The sequence below is a fragment of the Aulostomus chinensis genome, chromosome 10 (genome assembly GCF_037954235.1).
Source record: "Aulostomus chinensis isolate RoL2024-O1b breed Wild chromosome 10, RoL_Achi_v1.0, whole genome shotgun sequence".
NCBI lineage: Eukaryota > Metazoa > Chordata > Actinopteri > Syngnathiformes > Aulostomidae > Aulostomus > Aulostomus chinensis.
Window position 1 is genome coordinate 21,124,080 of NC_141329.1, and position 22,172 is coordinate 21,146,251.

Sequence of the window (22,172 nt, forward strand, 5' to 3'; positions counted from 1 at the left end):
CTCGCTCAGGACTTGATTGAGTCGAATCATTTTGCTTCCTTTCAGTCATTTTGACCCCAAAGGATAGGAAATGCAGCTCAGGTTGAAAAATAACAAGACCTTATCGAAGTGACAGGCGTGTTGGTAGTGCACTAGTCAGTTAATGTCTGATCCAAATAAACTGCAGCTTCATTTTTTTCCCTGTGTGATATTAATTTGGAAAATTTCAACATTCCAATTTTGCAGAACATTAACTAAACTAATGGACCAGTGTCATTTAATTGATTAGTTTTTTGTGGATTTGCCCAGGGATTGATGAAAATAATCATTTGCGGCAGCCAAAAGGGATGATGATAATGATGATGATGATGATGATGATGATGATGAAGAAAACATGCTGTGGTGGTTTGATGAGTGAAGCCTTCAGACTACAGAGCAGGTATTCTATCTCCTAGACTAGACCTACAGCGTCCTCAAGCAAAGACACAACACACACAGACAGGGGGTGTGGTCAAACCGGCCTCTGTCCTGTGAGACTTACTCATGCGCTTGCACACGGCCATGCAGTACTCCTCTGAGTCGAAATTGTTGCGGTTGCCGGCACAGCCCCCGTATATGAAGCGCACACACTTCCTCTGGCTCACGTCGAAGTGCCAGCGGGGCATGGAGGCTCGGCAGGGGCCGGTTTCAGCCTCCAGAGTGCACACGGCTGCCAGGGGACAGCTGTTAGATCATCTGACCACTAGGGACAGCAACTTCATTCCAGTCTTAATTACACACAATCTGTAAAACTACCACCTTATCAGAACTGTACGTACGAATATGATCAAACAGAGGAGAAGAAAAAAAGCTGTTTGAGGAGCAGGATTTAACAGCAGTTCAACAAGGCAGGATGATTTGTCCTTGTTATCAGATATGTAGAACAGTACACCACCGTCTCGGCTGTGAGCAGGAGAAAAGGCTATTTACTGAAGCATACACTCTAATTACAGTACGTCTGAGAGTTAAGCATAACAGCCTGCAGACGGTTTCCTGCTTGTTCATGATGTGGAACTCCAAGTCGACTCTCAATAAGCTCCAGACCCCAAATCAATGGGATTTGGATTTTTTTTTTTTAATGGTCAATTCTTATATCGTTTAGTAAATTTTAGTCATTTTCTACTCCCGTTTTCCCTCTAAAAGTGACTTGATTTCTCTTAAAAACACGGCAAAGTCAATCAACTTAAAAGGCATTTCTAAAAACAGCGATGAAGGTCAGATTGGCAGAAACTTTTTGGTTTCAGATGAATAAGTCTATCAAATTATTTCTTGTACGTTTCTGGGAAAAGAAAATCAGAAAAATTATGAAAAAAAAGGAAAGTTTCAAATAACAAGAAATGCATAACGTATATAAAGTGAAACGTTTATCTTGCCAGGGAGACCCTTAAGGACTTCTGAGGTCCTGACTCCAGTATGAGAGCCTCTTCTTTAAAGGTTAGATTATAGTTAGGTGAGGGATTTATCATTTAAAACTGCACGTTACCAACCTTTCACTTCCTGCAGAGTCTTGTCTTCATCTGCGCTCTCTGACATTTTACTACTCTTCTCATCCTTGTCGTCCCTATCCACCTCCTCATCCTCATAGACATAGTGGTACTCTTCCTCATCCTCCTCATCTTCTTCTTCATCCACCTGCTCCTCCTTCGGTGTGGGTTGCTCCTCGGCCAGCGTCTCGCTGACGGAGGGGAGGAGGTGAGAGTGTGATGAGGAGGAAGCCAGGAAAGGGGAGTCATTCATCAAACAAAGCCGAGCAGCTGCCAGAGGTCAATGTCACCACTGATTAATTCATCCAGATGGCCAGTAATACCTGCCCTTCACAACACAACCCATATTACGCTCATAATATTTCAAAGGTCCCACACACAGACTTTTTCCTCCCGCCTCACAGCCACTGACCTATCCTCTACTGCATCCTCGTCTTCATCCAGGTCGGCCTCGTCTATCTCCTCATCCTCAACCTCTTCCTCGTCTTCGTCCTCCTCCTGGGAGGGCAGAGAAGGAGGGGTGGACTCTCCGACGCGAGAGGATGGGCAGCATACGTACTCTGTGCCGTGGAACTTGTCGATGTCGCAAGGCAGCAGCATGCCGTAGCTGTGCAGCACCATGGAGTTCTTGGAGCAGGCCTGATAGGGAAGAAGAAGAAGAAGGAGTGAGTGATGAAGCCGTGGAGTTTTCTCTCACAGTTGAGATAAAGTGTCAACTTTAGCTTTAGGAAGGAGCTGCGTGTTTAACCTTTAGTCTTCCAGGGAAGGTTAGAGGACTGTAACATCAATGACACACATGATTGATGGAGCTGTTAAGGAGACATCCTGGGAGTAAACTAAATTAATCACAGTGTACTGTTGACAGGCTGCTGTAAGGCTCACTATTGCATCTCCACAGCCTTACAACGAAACCTCCAGAGACAGGTTATCTTCACAGTGAAATAAATTTGTACCAACATTCACATTCAACACACGCAGGCAAATTAAGACACCATCCTCATTAATGTGACAACACATAAGCAACATTAAGACGACGGGATGCAAACTCACACACCACAGAACAGAAACGCTACAAATTCGGTTCCAAAAACAATGGATATGTTTCTCGTGGGCATTTAAAGTGATGAACACATCTGGTTTCGCTTGTTTTTACATTTCCACGCCAGAGCTCACATCATGATTATACTGAAGTCCTCTCTCTCTCTCTCTCTCTCTCTCGCTCTCTGTCTCCCTCTCTCTCTTTGTTGTTTTAGAAAATGAGCTAAATTTCAGTTTTCGAAATTGTCGCTGCCAAAAATTAAAAAAAAAGAAAAAAGAAAAAAAGAAGTATCCAGACGTGTTCATCACATTGAAGTGCCCTCTGGAAACACTTGTGTTGTAGTCTAATGGATTTTTACAGCTTTTCTGTAATACGTTGTGTTGTGTGAGTTTGTAGCAGGTTTTTCTATCGCCACCCACGTCTTGTCAAATTTATGAAGAAATTCTTGAAGATGTTCTCTGAATTTGCATGTGTTTACTTAAGATGCTTCAGCTCTCAGGGCTCAGTTGTTACTGGAATTTCATGAGCTCACTCATCAAAAATAAAAAAAAAGTTCTACTGACCACAATTTAAAATAAATGATGATGGTTCTTCTCAAATTCAATTTCCATCTGTGTCTGGTGTTTATCCATATTCCAAATAAAGAAATTAAACAAAGTTTGAGGTTTTGGTTCTGGAGTTGACACCAATTTAGGCAAAAATCAGCAGGAAAACAATACGTCATAGGATTTAATTCCCCAATAATGATATGAACAGTGATATGAAAGGAGTAAAATCCCCTGCCCCCCCCCCCCCCCCCCCCCCACACACACACACATTTCACATGTCAGGTCTTGAGAAGCGTGCAAACACAAACATTAATCTTAAAAATTCTAATTCTTGAAACTTATGAAATGCTATACAGTGATGATTTGGACTGAAACATTAAGGTAAGAATTCCAGCGAGAAGGCAAAAACAACCCTTGCAGGACTCGTGATAGACCTCAGGACGAGCAAATGAAAAAAGAAGTAACAATACTACTACCCACTGAATGACTTTTTCATTTACTTTCTAGAAACTTCTATAAATGAGCAAATAGTCGCCTGAATATTACCAATAGTGACACAATTTTGACGATTAAAAAAAAATCGAATCATGAGGAGACAACGTAAAGATGCATCATTAATCATGTAATACTTGGTACCTTTCTTTCTGGTGATAATAAACATTGAGAACCTTGAATAAAAAGAAGAACGTTTGGCTGAAGAGCGCCGCTCAAACAGTCCACCACCGGATAAGTTATGAGTGTCTATGTTCTGGTTCATGGACTAACTTGCAGAAGCATATTATTCATATTTACCGTATTCCTTAAACTCTTGATCTTTTAATTCTTTCAGCTCCATTTCACCAATCCACACCTCATTTCATCCCTTTTAGTGTAATTCCAGTCCCATTGAGACAGACCAAGAGATCAAATAATAGATCAGAGCCACCACAGAAGACATGATAGCGTGAGAGCTACCTCTGTCATCATGTACTCACTTGAGAGACTGATGGGGCCAAACGCTCTGAGTTCTTGAATGAGGTGCTATTTTTTAACAATGCTGAGCCTCATATAGAAGCCAGACACTGTCAGCTACAACTTCAGCCAAAAAGGATGACTAGTGAGACGGGATTAGCCGCTCAGTTTAAGAACATCGCAGTGGTTGTTTCAGGGCGAGAGGAGATTGTTTTTGAGTCATTTTTCCAGCCTGGGTTTTCCCACTGGTAAGATGTATGACTGCTTGACTGTGACAAATTCGTTATAGACTGTAGGTCGCCTGGATGTCACACTATCTGAGGCTGCAGATGATTTTCGGGTTCAGGGAGTGGTAATTAATACATGTCGGGGAAGAGCCAGGAACCGTGAAGCAGGGAGTGACAAGAGCAGGAGGCTGATGAGCTTGGTGCTGCTGCTCCTCTTGCCATCGTGGTTGGAGCTCCATAGGGGAGCTGCCCATTTGGGATTAGCTGCATTACAGCCACAACACTAATCTGATTAGAAGCTGAAATGTGAGGGCTCGCCGTCAGCCTGTGATCAGAGAGCCTTTGAGACTCTCGGGGACAGGTGGAAAGATCTTAGGAACTTAACTAATGAAAGTGCAACCAGTGTGACAGGGACCATCTCTAAACCGCCTCTTCAAGATGACTCTTCCCTTTCCACTTATTCGCTATCGAAAGATTTCAACTCCCACTATTTCCTCCGCAGTAACTCCTTCCTTACCTCTTTGGCAACGCCATGCCACTGCTGGTGGCTGACGCACATGTCCATACGCTCCTTGTGGAAGAACTTGCACTTCTCTGGAACCAGGAGGACGTCGCTCACGAACTCGCCAACTGTAACAGCAAATCAAAACCAGTTAGCTACACCACGAGTCCGTCCAGAAACTGCCTGACAGAAGCAATAAATCCTATACCGCGACTAAAAAAGGAATAGCAGATGGGATGAGTGAAAACAGGGCAGGATTCAATAATTCATAGGTGCATGGTCCTTTGTACACCACAACAGCGATCAAACAGCAAGGGCGTTTGACACTTGAACATCTGTCTGTGCACCTGAGTGGAACCAGTCCCTCCTCCTCCACCATCAAAGTGGTGCCACACAGTACCTATTGAAGGTAGTTCAGGCCCCTTCTTGTGAGTCAATGATATCGCGTGCTTGATGAATTATGATTTATGTTTTATTCATGGCACTAGCTGGCAGAAAGAAGATCCATATGAATCGAAAAACATAAAAGACATTTTATGAGTTCTTCTGAATAGTTTCATGTTGGAAACCCTGGGAGCATATATGTAAGCATATAAAAGCAAGGAGGTTGTTAAAAGGGGGCAGCCTGCTGATAGGCCAGCAGCGTGACGAGGCGTTACCGCTGTCGGAGAGCCAGGCAGAGAGATAGAGAGAAAGAGTGAGGATGAATAAACTGGCTGAGATCAGAGCAGCCGAGGAATGGGCGGACTGGAAACGCACAAATGAGGGTCTAGAGGTTTGACGATGAGGGCTGGGAGCTGTCCTATAACTGCTCATTTAGTGGTTCGCCATGACCTCGGCCTGAGGCAGAGCCGCTGAAGCGCTTCACATGAGCCAGGCGAGCCAGGCAGGCTGGCAGAGGGAGAAAAAGCAGTGTTTTGGAAAATGAGAGAGTAGGATGGAAAGAAAGAGGAGTGAGCTCGAAATAGCAGAGGACTCTGCAGCTGCTTCTCATATCCGCCCAGGAGGTACGGTAACACCCCCATGCACAAACCCCCTCAACCCTGCAGTCCCTCATTCCCCCACGTCCCTGGTTCGTGCGTGTACTCAATGACTGCACTTACAGTTTGGTGTCATTATCATTTGTGAAACAGTGAGTCAGTAAGTTCACACACTCATTTATCAGAAATCATTTACGTCATTTATCGGGCAAAAATGCAAAACAAAATCCTGCTTCTGAATTCGCAGAAATCTGAATTCCTCATCAGTGGGAAATAATAACAGACACTGGCAAGAGAAAATTCCAACAGAAAACTGGAATCATTGGTGGTAGTCTTTGTTATGTACTTCAACTAGTTTGTTTTTACAGTATCTGTACAATGACAATCAAGTAAACCTGAATCTTGAGGTTTTTCCTACCGCCAAGCAAAAACTCACAAGTTGTATTAATTGTGGGATTCAGGACCCTGTTCAGACCCGGTACCCTGTTCAGACCCGGTACTGGTATGTACAAGATGCGTCCTGAGTGACGTGAACAGACGTGAAGTCACTCAGGAGGCAAAAGAGTCCAGATCTGTGAACACAGTCACGTAATCACGTGATATCTAGGTAATATAGTTGGGGGTCAAATTATTTCTCTGACATGTAAACGCTTCAACTGGCACCAAATTGGCCGGTCTGTTCTGTTGGTCCGTTTACTGTGTTTACCCTGGATGTGGGACAGCGCACTGTCATTGGGAGAATCCTAACAGAGAACAACATATTTCTGGACAAGTGAGGAGCTAAACTTCACGCTGTCTCAGCTTAAACTGTACGTTTTTCGTCAATGTTCTTTGAATTTATGCCTGCTGCCTGACAGGAACGCCACTCGCTAGCTTTTAGTTACAGGTTCATAGACTCAAACATAAAAACTAATTGAAATGATCGCCACTATGAACAGCAGCAGTATTAAAATCCATCCATCCATTTTCTTCCGCTTATCCTGTTAAGGGTCGTGGGGGGCTGGAGCCTATCCCAGCAGCTTTCAGGCAAGAGGCTGGGTTCACCCTGGACAGGTCACCAGTCCATCACAGGACCAACACATAGAGACAGACAACCATTCACACTCACAGTCACACCTACAGTCAATTTAGAGTATCAATCAGCCTCGTCCTCTCTTGATGTCTTTGGACTGTGGGAGGAAGCTTGAGTACCAGACAGAACCCACACAGGAACAGGGAGAACATGGAGACTCCTCACAGAAAGATCCTGTGCCCGAGCCGGGACTCGAACCCAGAACCTTCCTGCTGTGAGGCAACAGTGCTAACCAGTGCACCACCGTACCGCCCAGCGATATTAAAATAGTATAATAAATAAATTCATCATAATTTGTGCTTTTACTATGGTTTTAGATTTAGCAACTAATGCATATGTCAGATGTTTTTAATTCTAATGTACGTAGTTACTAATACGTTTACAACTATTGCTTCAATAAAAGATGTGAATGTACCCTCCTCCGCTGGTGCCCACCTCTCCCTCTCTGAGCGAGGCAGAGCTCAGGGAAATCATCATGACACCCAGGAACCATCAGCTCCACATCCTGAACACCAGAATGATTCATTCAGTAACACAATGTCATTTCATCTCTATCTCAGGGATACACGCACGCACACTCACGTGCGCACGCACACATACACACACACAGGTTTGGTTATAAGGTGGAGTGGACAGAGTCTGCAGTCACACTGCAGTGGGTGATGGATGGTGGTGTATGGAGAGCAGCTGTGCCTTGCAAGCACTCTGGTGTGTGTGTTTGTGTGCGTGCATGTGAACTTGTGTGTGTGTGTGTGTGTGTGAGTGTGTGTGAATGAAAGCATATAGTCCACATTCTCGGTGACCTCCACTCAACCTGCTCTATTCATGTGCCTTTCTAGTAACCTCTATCTGAATCCCTCTATCAAACACTCCCTGCTCCCCTGACAAAGTGGGAACACACCCGGTGAACCGCCTACACCTCCAGTGTAGAAATGTGGTGAACTGAATAAAACACCAGCTAAGATACGCAGGTCAACAACAGGAAGCCCGCTGTGTTTTAAGAGCTTTCCAAGAGAAGTGTGTTGTAGTAAATAATCAGTATGAAGACCTGAAAATACCAAATGACCTGTGTAATGCACTTAATGATTCAATTAGGCTTTAAATTATAGTGTTTCGCTTTCCCCTGCAAATAAAGAGGGCAAACTATGTTGCATTAAAGCTATAAAAAAAGAATCACATTATAAATAATCTGAAAATATGATTGGATGGAAAATACAATGTCTGGTGTTAGTTACTTTCGGAAAATGATTTAAGGTAGAAAACATAGATAGCATAACATAGACAGGGGTGGGGGGTGCTGTTGCTGATGTACAGGGATATTGTGGTCACCTGGTTCTCCCTGGTTTTCAGATGTTACTTCAGATATTTTGTAATATTTTGGTGCCAGACCTTCATCAACGAAATGAACTTAAGACAAAGGACATTTGTGCCCAGGGTGAAAAAAGTGAAATTTTCCTTCACACAAGAAGATTAACTGCTGATCCATGTTTTATGATGGAAGGAACATTTGCAAGTAATTATTTTAGCTTCAAGCTCCTTTTTTGTAATTTCTCTGAATCTTTAAAGACATCTACTTTAACAAGAGCTGTAAAAGTACTATTTTATGATTTATTTTGTTATTTTTGTCGCGTTGAGTGAGAAATTGTTGGTTATCGTTAAATCAAACTAATTCAAAGTGTGTAGTTCTAAACCCCCTGCGTTGTAACGTGTCATGAGACATTTCTTTTCTTCAAATATCTGGTGCGATACAAATGAAATCGACTTGTAGTGACTTGTTTTGTCCACACCAGCTTAACAAAGCTCTTACTCATTAGAAAGCATTTCCAGAGACAAAAAAAACCCTTCCCTAACAGACAGACAGAGGTGCGGTGCTCTGACACGAGCCTGAGTCGGATTCGTTATCAACATTTCCACACTTCCACAGTGTTGCCCTCTGATGATATCAGAAGTTGTCAGTGTGTGTGCTAAAGGCTTTGTCAACAGGAAAGGCCACGCATGCGTCACATCTGCATATGTGACTTATTAACGTCTCACCCTCATATGACCTTAAAACACTTCGTTCCCTAAAAAAAATAAAGAAGATAAAACAATCCAAGTGATAAAATGTAGTGGGAAGGTCAGGATCCGAACAATCAGTTACACGCCTGCAGTGAATGTCTTTATCATGAAGTGATAGCCAAAACAGAAGCAACAAGAACAGAAATGAAATGGAATGTGGATATGGAACTACACAATTTAAATCTAAATGTGCCTTCAGAGGGATCCTTGCAAATGGCTTTTTACCAAGCAAATGTGCGCGCATAATCTTTTTCAGCAGGAGGCTGCTGTAATCTGTTGTTCCAACAAATTTCCTTCACAATTTAATCACTGTATAAGTAACTGCCTGCCATGCAGACTAACCAGCAGGCCATCATGCATCTGTTCTCACTATTCCAGACAAAATAATAATAATAAAAAAAAAGTCTAAAATAATCCTTCCCATTTGAGAAAGACATCCCACTGAGGGGATTAGAAAAATCCTGTTCATTTGCAGAGCCATTGTTTGGGGACAGGAAACATGGAGGGATTGTGGTGCTGTGACTGAGCCTGTGCATGGAGAGATGGGATACATTATAACCCTCTCTTTTTCACTGAGCTCCTCTTTTCGCATTTGCATTATTCATAGAAACCTATTAACTTGACATGAGTGCTGATATGTTCCTTTTAATCACGCCCTTCCAGCTGTATCCCACCTCTCTTTGGTCTGCTTCATTCCCTTGATTCTACTTTAATTAACGTAGACTGACAAACACTAGTCAGAACCTCTGATGTCCGTTTCGCTGGTAGAACTCTGTAAATAATGAATTATGCAACAGCACTTGACATGACAGGGGCAACGCAACAATTATGGGCTGGAGAGGTGAGGCCCGGTGAAGTGGCACGGGCATGCTGTGGCTTGTAGCATATGATCGGAGGCCTCCAATTAAGCCACTAACATGCTCCATTACATAATTAAGCAGAAACCCTCTCAATAGCCTCCTTCACGCCAACACCTTATGGTCGTCTCCCCCTCTCCATCTGTCTCTTCTGTTCACTCCACATTTGCAACCCAGCAGAGCAGCAGAGAAGCTCTAGTGATTTGATCAAGGGTGAGTCTGTGAACTTTAAAGCGATACTTCACTCAAAATATGTATTTTACCTTTCAAGTACTCACAAGTAGGTGTCTTGAGCCCACAGACATTTTTGTCCCTCCAGCATCACTTGTTTGGTACAAAACGCGCATTTAACTTGAAGCTAATAGCGAATGCCTGCTAATGATAACGCAACTAACCATAAACATCGGCGCATTGGGCTGAACCAACTTTCTTGCACTTGTCTGGGCTTGTTCACAGTAGCGCCTAACCTGAACAGTATCGGTATCGTTTGTTTTTAGCTGTAACAGTGTTTGAAATTGACTGAGCAAATGGCTGGATAGAAAAAGACTTAAACCAGACGATGTGCATTAGAGTTTTAAACAAACATTTTTCAGCAGTCTCACTGTTGTTTGTTGTTGGTAGCCATGGGTCACCGTTAGCTTTTAGCTAATATACTTGGCTTCATTGGTTAGTCATTAAGAAGTGACACAGGAGGAAAAAACAATTTTTTGTCAGCTTAAGACCCCAAACTGTGAGCACCTGAAAGGCAAAATACACATTGTTCATCATTAGACCTCTGCTGGTAGACTGCAGGCCGCTAGCTTCAAGCAAAATGAGAGCAAAGCAGTCTGGCAACTGGATGCCACCAGTGAACCTCCCTCATCTGTATTCCTGCCTCAGCCACCAAGTGGACTCTCCAGTTGTGGTGTTTGCTGTCTCATGAATTTCCCAAAAGCCTCTTCTCTGCTTTTGCCAAAAATGCTCTTGAATTGTAGCCCATTTCACAGTCCAGTGCAACTGCTAATGGCTTTTTCAGCCCAGAAACTGGCACAACTCAATCAGCAAAAAGCTGAGGAAAGAGGAAGGGTGCTGGGAAGTGTTTGCAGCATAGAGGGAGATGTTTTTTCCTTCCTGAACAGAGCTGAACAAGTACAGAGAGAAGACTTATGTCAGAACTCTATTCCGCTGTTATTGCAATCCTCAAAGGCAGCAGAAGTCGTCTGATTGCTGTTTTTGGTACGTCACAGAGAAATGTGGTCTGAAAGCGACTGAGGCTATATCTGACATTTCATAAACCAGAATATAACCGCATTGCCACTGCTGATTACTGTGATGCTGCAGGAGAGAGGAGGCAGATCTGTATGATGGTGGAGGCGAATGGAGGATCGGGGAGTAATAATGCAGGACTCCTCACAGACCTCCCTCTCGATGACCCTGCGTGTCTGTGTGAGTTTATGGCCACACTGTCTGAGCCAGGAAATAAGATTGTGCTTTATTGCTCAACAGGCCTCCCTTGCAATAATAACCTTCCCCCTTTAGCCATCCGTTCTGAGAGACATTAGCTCCCATGTAGCCTGAATCGGCTCAATCTGCAGCTCAAGGCCAGGATTAGTCAACTGAATCAAAGTCTAATATAGCGCCGTGTCACCTCCGCCTGCGGCTACAATGTATCATAATCTCTTCTTTGTCTAGTTGTTAAACAAAAGACTGACACAGAAGAGGGGAGACACCTGATATGAAGGGCCTCTAAGTGGATCTCAAGACATTGAACATCTTATTGGAGCACATTCTTACCAAGGCATTTGTAAGGCAGCACGATATGGGCGTGCCCTTTGCACACCTTCTTCTCCTTCTTGCACCAGTTCTCAATACGAATAGGCTGGTTGGCTTCCACCACGTTTGTGATTTGAAGATCGGGATACATCTGTTGGGAGAGGACGCGGAGGATAATAATAAATCATCTGATGAGTAATTTTGTGTGTGCGTGTGTGCGTGTGTGTGTGAGTGTGAGAGGGCAAGGTAAGTGGAGCTTCAATGGGATCCTTTATTGTCTCTGGATGCCATCTGCTCGAACGCCAAAGAGCAGATTTTCACTTTATCCAAATGCCATTAAAATGTCATCAATAAATTCAACTGAAGTTTGTGATGAGGGATTCTTGAAATTCTACAACTGTGCTTATTTTGTTGTGGGATAGCTGCATAACGATCCTTGACATACTAGGTTTGTAGATATGGTTTGTAAAGGGACAAATAAATAGGAAAGTAGATGTGTGTGTGTGTGTGTGTGTTGTGGAAGAGTATGATTGGAGAAACTAGTAGAAAGTGGCAGTCTGCTATTTGAGTCATGGTGAAAAGAAACCTGACTTTCTCAACATCCCAAAATATTCACCTTCTTCGCTTATTGTGTCTATTAAACAAATTTTATCTCATATGATGAAAGAAAAGGTAGCTGGAATTTGTAAACTGCTACCCTGCTGGGGTAAAATGTCCTTAAAGAGATGTAATGGCATTCTAAGAAGCACAGGATGATGGGAAGATTTTTTTTGTTTTTAACATTGATACAGTTTTTGATAGGGATGGCTCCAGAACGATATATCTCTCTCTGATACCACAAGCTTAAGTATTTGCAAATCTGCAAATGAATGTTGTGCCTAAAAGCAATGACGCTTGGTGTGGTAAAAAATAATATTATGCCAGTCTGGACATCTCATCGATATTCTATGTTTCTGACAAAACTTTAAACTTGCAATTAGCAGATTTTCCATCTTAAATAATGACAACTTTGCAACATTAGGACAAAAGAAATAAATAACATTTGTTGTACAGTTTCGTTTCCTCTTTTATGTCGAGGAGTGACTAACCTCCTGGCAGTACTGCAGCACACCCTCTTTGTTTCCTGCGCAGCCCTTGGTACCGGAAGGGTCAGGTTCCCAGCGTCCTGTCTGAATGTTGACATGCATGTTGAGCTTTCCACAGAACATCGCCACCTGTGGCTCGGCCACCGCAAAACCTGTGCCTGCATTGGCTGCCAGTGCCTGCAGGAAGAGAAAAATGAATGTTAATGCACTCAGACATGACTGAGCCTATAAAAGCCGCAGAGTATTCTGGCTGATGGACCCGAGACACTGTCTGCCCACTGTCTTTTGTTATAAACTCTGTTATGAGTCTGCTACTGCGAATCTGAACGCATAAAGCAGGCTACACTCATGGGTTGCATTGTACAACAACAAAGCTGCCTGTCAGTACTTGGCAACTAACACAAGTCTACCCTGTGATGCTGAAGGAGCAGAGAAGACAAATTAAACCACCCCTGGAATGGTTGATGGTTTAACGAGTAGGGGACTGATTGGCTTTGTGCACAAAGTTTTTGCTCCACTGCTCTAAGAGCGAGGCAGCGGCCGCGCACAGAGAGCAGAAAAAAGGGAGAAAAAAACTGCAGTCTGTCATGCCTGACAGAGCGAGGTTTCTAGTTCTCGCTGCTTGCCCAAACCTCCTGAGACCAAAGTCTTTGCAGAGAGGATGGATCATTTACTCCTGAAGGTAAACACGGATCATCCTCATCCAGTATCTGTTTGACTCTACAGATACATATCAGCGACAACACATGATAAAAAGTACAAGTATTTACTTTGAGGTACTGAATATTTCAGGAGGCGTGTTGCTTTCACAGACCCAAGAAAACCACCGAAAGATTTTGTCTCATAACGCATACATGTTGAGACAGTGGATGATGTAAAAAAGCCCCCTGCAACTGTCACACAGAGGAGAAGCTGATGGATAGCTTTTTGGAGTTTGGTTTTTGAGCCTCTGCGTGACTTTGAACTGAATAATTCTCTATCTGAAATTAACTGAGCATGTTTAGATTGTGGTTGGTCTCAGGAATAAGAACTGCCTGAGAAAATCGTGATTCACCTTCCCTTTTCCCTCCCTCCCAACCCTATGCACAAGAAGGGAAATCTGCAATCCCGTGACGTCCTTCCTGTCATCACTGAGATAACTCCTGAACTCTGCTGTTCCTCTTTCACCAAGCAGGAAGCAGGAACACCCAGTCTGCCTGTGCTTCACTCAATACTAACCAAACAGCACGCACTATAGAAAAGCAGTCCAACTGACACAAATCTACGTTGTAAACGACTGCATTGAGACAATAAGTCACAGCCTGCTACCACTCGCCAATGCGAGGCGTGTCACAGGAGACTAATGAATCAGCACTGCAAGCCAAGATGTCCTGAAAGCCACAGCAGTGAGCCACCAGACACTGAACCGAGCTGATCCCCTACTGATTATTATAATATCCTCAAAATGCGACATGACGAATGATTGAGGAGTGTTGGGCTCCTCAGCCTGGAGGAGACGCCACCGGCAGACATATCCACTCAACAGTGAGTCAAGGACAAAACCACGGAAGGGAGGGAGGTTTTTTTTTTTCATAAAGTGTGTGAGACAGTTCAGTGTCTAAATTTTCGCAGCCTCCTAGTCAGATAATAGGCGCAGAACAGAGTAGAGCAGAACAAAACAAGTGCTGTGTAATCAGCAGTTGGCTGTGGCGTGATGAGCTGCAGAGCTGGCCAGAGCTGAGTCTGCATGCACACAAACCGAGTACACAATTTCAGCCACATGATGTACACTCAGTCATTAAATACACAAAAACCATGCATGCACGCGCACATTCGTCCACACACAAACGCACACTAAACTCCCTTGGTCCTAAAGGCACAACAGATTCAACCATCCTCCCTCCATATCCACGTCTTTGTCCTCCTCTCTCTCTCTCTCTCTCTCTCTCTCTCTCTCTCTCTCTCTCAACGCCACCACAGGTTTGTTTGCTCTCCTTCCTCTCATTCCTTTGCGAGATTCACTCGGGGTGTATGTAAAGCAGAAAGGTGGGGTGGAGCAGAGGAACACAACGGAGAAGCATGTTAGGGAGGATGAAAAAAGGGAGGCGGTGACAGCTGGACCACAACTAAACTCTGCGGCTGTGGAAAACAAGTGCTGGAGCTGTCCGACAAACCCTCAGGCTCCTCTTAAGTGATCAAGCCACAGTGTGCCGTTAATTGTCGAAGTGCAACAATGGAGGCACAGTGGAGGTGGTAAATAGCTCTGCCTTAAATCTGCAAACTGTCAGTTGTATACCGTACTACTTGTCCTGCTCTGGGCTTGTGTGAAGAGCTGATCCACAGAGGGCAGTAGAGAGCAAGCAGCCACAGACAGTGGAGATGTGTCAGAGCAGCATTAAAACACAAGAAGAAGGGATTTTTTTTCATTTGATGTCCTTTTGTCATGAGCAGTAGTAAGACCTGAGGTAAAGCCAGGACTATCGCATCTTCCTCTCACGTGGTATTAAAACTTATGCAAGCGGACATCGGCCACATTCAGAGGCGGTCTCAGACCCATGTGGTCGCAAACTTTTAGCAGCGTGAACGCAAATGCATCCCGAGCCACACTGAGGAACAACCTGATCTACTTATGTCCAGTCTTTAAGGGTAAATATGCATTAAAAAGCCTGCGATTAGAGGTGCGTCATCACAATGTCTGTTCATGTGATGAATATTGAGATCGGTTTGGTTTGTCAAGAGCACGCAGAGAAAAAGCCCCGATCAGTATTATTTGATTACTTTCTCTGTTGCTTGTTCCGTTTCTAATAAGTACAAACCGCAGCCGGTATATAAGTGGGTTAAAAATGCTACAAATGGAAATAATGAAGGTGATTATTTGCATGCAGAGCAGGGAAGTGAGATCCAACGCAAAGTGAGAGAGCTGCCCACTTGTGATCCGATCACCGCAGAACGGATCTTGGCAGAACAGGGTCTGAACAGGGCCTCAGTTCTGCTGATTGTGACCCAGTACGTCATGTATATCAAGATCAAATGTTAAGAAGTCTGGTCTCATCTTGAAACTGACAAAACTTCTACTTTCATGTGCTTGAAATGTATTTCAAGAGCGATCAAGCCTGAAATTTGTTTCAAAAGCGACCAAGCGTACAACTGGACAGTCATCTTCACAATTTTTTGCATCACCTATGACAATTTGTTCCGTCTGTCGGTGAGGGGAAACCTGCAGCTGGCAAGTGAAATCAGAATAAGGAAAAACACAAGTGAGCTTCCAACTTAGAAGAAGCAGCAGAAGAATACTAGCTACAGCCCATGAGGGTGAGAGAAGGGTGTTCTCTTTGCTTGATGTAACTGAAGTCTTCTTTAAAGGTCAAGTGAAATAACTTTACCATGTTTCTGTGGTTTGTTATGTTTCCACATGAAACAGAGAACTTCAGGGCAGGGCTTGGTGCCAGGACTGACTTCATTTTAAATATCCCTTCAGACATGTTTGAAGACATACTAAAAATACTTTGGTGGGTATTTCTTTTGGCTCCAAGTTAAAGGTCGCTTCAGCATTATTCCACAAAAAGTACCAGGGTGCTTTTTAATAAAACTTGGCAGAGGGAGCTGATCATGATACGTAGGTTTTAATTTAGAAATATACTCAGAGCACAAACTTCTTGAGAGATTCAAATAATGAAAATTAACATACCGTGATCCACTGTTTGACTGATACAGTATATCTATGTTTTAGTGTATCATGTTGTAAATTATCTTAATATACATTAAGATTGATCCAGATTTCAGTGGTGTGCTTGTTTAACACCACAGACATCAGAGAAACGTCTGACCGGCTGATCTGAATCAGCTGAGGGGCTCCAGCTGCAGCCAGAGGTTGAAATGGTGATGCTAACTGCTCCGTTTCCAGTGAATGAGATGGAGTCTGTGGGTCAGTTGGACAGCACTTCAGAAAACCATGAAGAAAAGTGAGCGCATACATCTACAACTTACGTGTATGCAAATTTTTATGAGGTCCAGCAGCTATTCAAATTAATCAACCAAAAGAAAAGCAATCTGCAACTATTTTTTTATCATTTTAATCTGTTTTCTGCTAACAATCTTAAACATTTGCTGATTCCAGACTCTTAAATATCAGAATTTGCTGACTTTGTGTCATCGATGGTAGAAAATTGACAGTTTTTGAGGTTATAGACTGTCGGATATATAAATGAAGCAATTTAAAAATTTTCAAAATTTCTTGACACTTTCTAGATCGGTTGACTCACTGCTTAATCATGGGAATAGTCTTTAGTTGCTGCAGCCTTACGTTTCGTTAGTCGTAAGGCTTGTGTCCTTTCCCTGTTATTAAACTTTTTCCTCTATCTTAAACACTTAACCGCTTCACCGTTTTGTTTGTGCCATCGCAGCTTCAAGATTCCACATCCCAGTTGCGTACTGGATCAAGTTCACAGCTATAAGTTAAGGTGTCACTCGCCTCAAATCACACTGAACGTGTGCACAAAGAACCCTTTCACTTTTCAGCCGATTAAAGTGAGAAAAAGCTTTTGAGCGTTAAACTCTGCACAGTGAAGGGCAAACGTGTTTGAGTGGACTCAAGTGTTCAAAAGTATTTGGGACAAAGACAAAACATTAACTCGGATGATAAAGCCCTCCAGGCTCACCTGCCTCTTCATGCATTTCTTTGTGAGTGTGCAGAAAGCTGCTGACAGGAAGGTTCTGATTGGCGTGAGATTTGTGATTACATATTATTAACTCAGAGATGAATCATCAACAGTTCCATGGTTTCGAGGAAACACAAACATGGGATTTCAGTCGAACATGTAAAATACATCTTAAGAGAGCTCATTTTTAACTAAATTCAATTGGTTTTTTTTGTTTGTTTTGAGTCTCAATATTCCAAAGATATTAATCTTTACTGATTGTAAGGCCCCTTGAAGCAAAATTGTAATTTTTAACTGTTAGTATAAATAATAAATAAATAAAATTCTCTTGTGTTGAACTGGAATGTGGAAAATTTTTTAAAAAATGGTTATTTAAAGTCGCAGCAGAGGAATACAAGCTTCAACTGACATGGATATTCTCTGTCGACACACGCAAACACACAGTTAATGGAAAATTACGCCACCACACCCGATGAGTGTAAGTCATTGTGCGTCTATCTTTCATTACTGACTCACTGTGAGATGTTATGTGCAAGTGTGAACACCTGCTGCTATGTGGAGGCTTAGCCAGGAGAAGGGACGGACAAAAGCAGGAGAGGGAGTGGAAGTTGGGAACAGGGTGAGGCTGTGAGATGGAGGGAAGCTCAGGCAAATTGGGTAAATAGATTCAACAGCAGCGGACATGTGCTGATTGGCTTATGTCTTGGCTTGACATATTATTTTCAAATGAACACAGACTGTAATGCAATAAAGAACGGCAGAAGGCAGCATGAACGCAGGAGAGACGGGCCGCCACCACGCCTGTCAAACGCTGTGTGGGCTGAGGATCATTTAGCTCATTTTCAGTTTTTACTGCAAACACACACCAGTCTGTCACTGCTTTGCCAGTCTGCCTGCAGCACACAAACATGTTTTATTAGCTTGCTCTGTGTGTGCTGCCAAGTTTCGCATAAAACAAGCTGGGACACGATGGCGCTAGTCATGAAATAACGCACGGAGCATCGCAGGAATACATCAACAAACACTCCCTTTTTATTCCTGTAACTGATAAATATACCTTCTGAGTTTGCTTCACTAATGAGCAACACACACACACACACACACACACATGCACAACAAACAGGCTGTCTTAATTTCTGAGAAAAAAAAGTACTCGTCAACACTAAAAGCAGAAAAGTCCTGTTATTTTCAGTTACAGATGGTTTGCATCTGTATCGAATTTATTTGACAATCTCTGTGTGAGCTATGTATGAATCCTTCATTTAATTCACTGAGGATTTAAAAAAAGAAAAAGGGACCTGACCAAATAGACTGCGTAAATATTGACACCACAATCAAACAATACAAACAAATACAATTTGTCACACACTACAAATGAGTGAACATGATGATGAACTTCTACAAGGTCATCAAAATATCAAACCGTGACCACACACACAGGCACGCGCGCGCGCGCACACACACACACACACACACACACACACACACACACACACACACACACAGACAAAAACACAAACACCCTTTTCTGGTCCGAACTCTTTTTGCATTCATATTCATGTCTGTTCAGCAATGGTCAACTCAAAAGCAATTTGCTGTTTCCACCACAGCACCAACTAGTGTTTTGGCTGTTTAACTGCAACACGACGCTGTAAGCAGAAGTACAAACGCTCACAAGACCCAATCACAACTAAAAATCGCCCTTTAGATTCACTGTTTTGTGGATATGTGTGTAACACATTCACAACGACTCTATTTATGTCCATTTAATAATAGTTATAAATATGTGTGGCAATAAAGGTTATATAAATTAATACAATCAAATTAAATGTACAGTTTGTATGAGTCATATATTATTAGCAAAAAAAAAACATTTCAAAATATGTATATTTTAGATTATTTAAGACAGGCTTGCGTTTGCTCATGAAATATAATAATTTAAAAAAAGAACCATGATAAAGGACTCCTTAAAAAGGAAACCCCTCCTGAAATGGGTCAGTTATTACACGACCCACAACATGGCACCTGGACAACATCCAAAAGTGCTAATCCTCTGTGTGTGTGTGTGTGTGTGTGTGTGTGTGTGTGGTCTCAGGTCAGCAACATAATCAGCCGTGTGTATGAGCCCAGGACACATACCGAGAAGACTGCTGGAAAGGGGGGGAAATTAATAAATGAAGGTCATGATGATCAACGCGCAGAGGTTTGATCCTCCAATAAAAACACACTTGAACTATGAGATCACCGAAATAAACAGGATAGAGATTTGGTCAGTGGGCAGAGAGTCGGATAAAGGACTCACATTTCTGCGGGTTAAACTTTGCGTTGTACGCTATTATAAAGCGCTATTCTGCAATCAGCCTGGTGTCAATTGCTGTGTAAAATTTGCAGGCCTCACCGAGCGGTGGCACCTCGTCTAATTTTGGCAGAAGTAATGGTGAAGCCATCCTCGCCGTCTAGCCGTTATAAAAACAGGCCCAGAATGAGGCACCGGTCAGAACTGGAGGGTTCCCAGAATGCTTACTGTCCATGTGACTCTGCAGAGAAATGCCTGGCATCGTTAATCCACCTAATCCTTCCCAGTGGTGATTTAATACTTAAATAGGATAAAATCTGGTGAGAAAGACAGACACACACACACACATACACACACACACACACATTCAGGATCTGAATGTGTAATATAGAGAAATTAACCAGATTTATGTTTCTTATTACTCACACTTAAAGGTGTTGCTGTGCTTTACTGCAATTACCGTGTCGCACAAATGTACAGAGGGGAGCTATTCCAATATCATTATTTCTTTTCTAGTTATTATTGTTGTTTGTATATTGCAGGTTTTATTATCAGAAGTGTTATGTTTGTTGCTGCTTCATATGAATTTCCCAGCAGAATCATTTCAAATGCACTTTTATAACAATAAAAGTTCAAGTTAGTGATCAATGATCACCTCGAGGCAAAGCATGAGAAAGGTTTACGAGCGATGCGATGACCTTAATGTTACGTAGTTAGAGCGATTAACTCATGAACAAAATGTCCATAGTACAGTGATTCTGCGATAGTTGATTCATCGATCATACATCCTTATATTGGTGTCCCTGAAAAAACATCCCTGAAGAGGCACAAGGCAGGATTTATTTATTGGCAGCACAGTCTCAGTCTTCTGATCATTAGAATTTTAAAGCTTGTAGGGATTGCAGTACAATTGATACAATTTCTGTTTTCCATAAAATATCAGCTGTGAGTCTTGGCATTTAAGGAAAAAAAGTAATCCTCCTCTGCTGTACAGTAGATGTCGCTTCACAGCTAGTTACCTCCCAAAATGTGTAGATTATCTCATCGTATCGTATCGTGTCGCACTGCATCGTATCAACATATATCATATCATATTGTGAGGTCTTTGTCCACACCAAACCCTACAGTTGATATGAAACACTGGAGAACTACAAGGCTCTTGGCTGAGCCCATACTGTTGTTTTAACACCAACTTAAATGGATCTATTAGATCCTTCCACTAAGTTTGATGAAAATCAGCCACATACTTTTTGCATAATCCTTCTAACAGATGGAGAGACAAACGAATACATCCGACACACAGTCATGTCCTGTCTCACAAAGCTGAGCCATTCATCACTGACACCGCAGTGTCGCTGGTTGGTAGTGATAAGCTGTTACATGAGACAGAAACTAGTTTATTATGGAGACACAATCTTTGTGGTGATGTAGGTGATGAGCTTGATTCCTGTGCCGAGTTGTGAGCTGGTACAAGGTGTGGTCATGATTGCAGGAGGTGGTGTAGCCGGTGGTGCTGTGGTTGTTTCCACACCGTTAGCGTCTGGGTGGGCCTGATTAGAGCGGTCTGGGTTGTCCAGAAACAGTTTTATTTTTCCAGTCTGCACTGTGACACATGCACAAAGCCATCGCACACACTGACACTATATATATTTCTTATACACACCCATACGTAAAATAAACAGTGATTCATCACCTTAAAGCTCGGGGGTAAGGTGGGATGATAAGGTTGGAGCCACATCTTTGGTTCATGATCTCTCACAAGCCACAAGATTCTGCTTTTTTATACATGGGCATGCTTGTATTAGCTGGAAGTGAAACTGGTGACGGGGAATCCATTCATAACACAATCAAAATATCAATACTAGGCGTGAGTGTATTTCAAATGGCAGAATTGCAATATATTGGATTGATTTTTTTGTTGCACCTATATGAGATAGAAGAAATAGTATGAATAAGGGAATAAAGATGAAGAATTGTTATGCTAATGGTGGCTAATGTCACATCCTGCACCATCTTGAAATTCAAACTTCACCTACTCCCCTTTGGACCTGTCAGAGGTTTTTCTTGCGATGCAATGGTAGTTCCCAACACTGAGCTCCCTGTTAACTGTCCATCAGTCAAACACACGTACACACGCCAAATGAGGGCGACGTAATTCATACCAGCAGTGGAGCCCGTGGGAAAGCAGAGGCCTGAGGCACCGACGGCAACACAAACAGCTCACCAGCGACAGATACCAGATGAGAGGAAGGAAGACATTCAGCAACAGAGGGACGGTGACATTTTCCTACTGACCAAACACCCTCTACCTCCTCCCACCCTCAAAAGGGCAGGCAGTAAAAAAAAGAATAATAAAAGAGAAAAACAAGGTGTCATGTTCTTAGACTCGGAATCAAAAGGGCAAACCCCCTCACTGGAATGCAAATAAGCTCCTGCGTCGGAGTGAAATGGCCTTTTGTCTTCACCATTTGAAGTGTCCTGAGACTACACTGGAATTGCCCTATGAGTCAGTGCTACTAACCCACAGCGGGAAACTCTCTCACAGTTTGGGGAAAAGTCGAGTCCAGTCAGTGTCACTTTTACTCCCGACAGTACAAAAACTGTGAAAGAGAGATTTAACTCTGCTGGGAATTATTCCATGAAATACAGGAATACATTCATAAGCA

At 42.8% G+C, this 22,172-nt stretch overlaps 1 protein-coding gene across 5 annotated transcripts in view; it reads right to left on the reverse strand.

Annotated features, from left to right (window-relative positions):
• Positions 1-22,172, reverse strand: part of aplp2 (amyloid beta (A4) precursor-like protein 2) — a 65,204-nt gene that overhangs the window by 20,988 nt on the left and 22,044 nt on the right. For 4 of the 5 annotated variants that reach the window (XM_086216426.1, XM_086216427.1, XM_086216424.1 and 1 more), the window contains exons 2-7: positions 12,577-12,750; positions 11,510-11,639; positions 4,785-4,897; positions 1,915-2,141; positions 1,506-1,693; positions 521-688 (exon numbers count right to left, since the gene is read on the reverse strand). In XM_086216426.1, coding sequence (XP_086072552.1) covers positions 521-688; positions 1,506-1,693; positions 1,915-2,141; positions 4,785-4,897; positions 11,510-11,639; positions 12,577-12,750 — 1,000 coding nt within the window. The remainder of the gene's footprint in view (positions 1-520; positions 689-1,505; positions 1,694-1,914; positions 2,142-4,784; positions 4,898-11,509; positions 11,640-12,576; positions 12,751-22,172) is intronic. The other variant, XM_086216428.1, reaches the window with a different exon arrangement.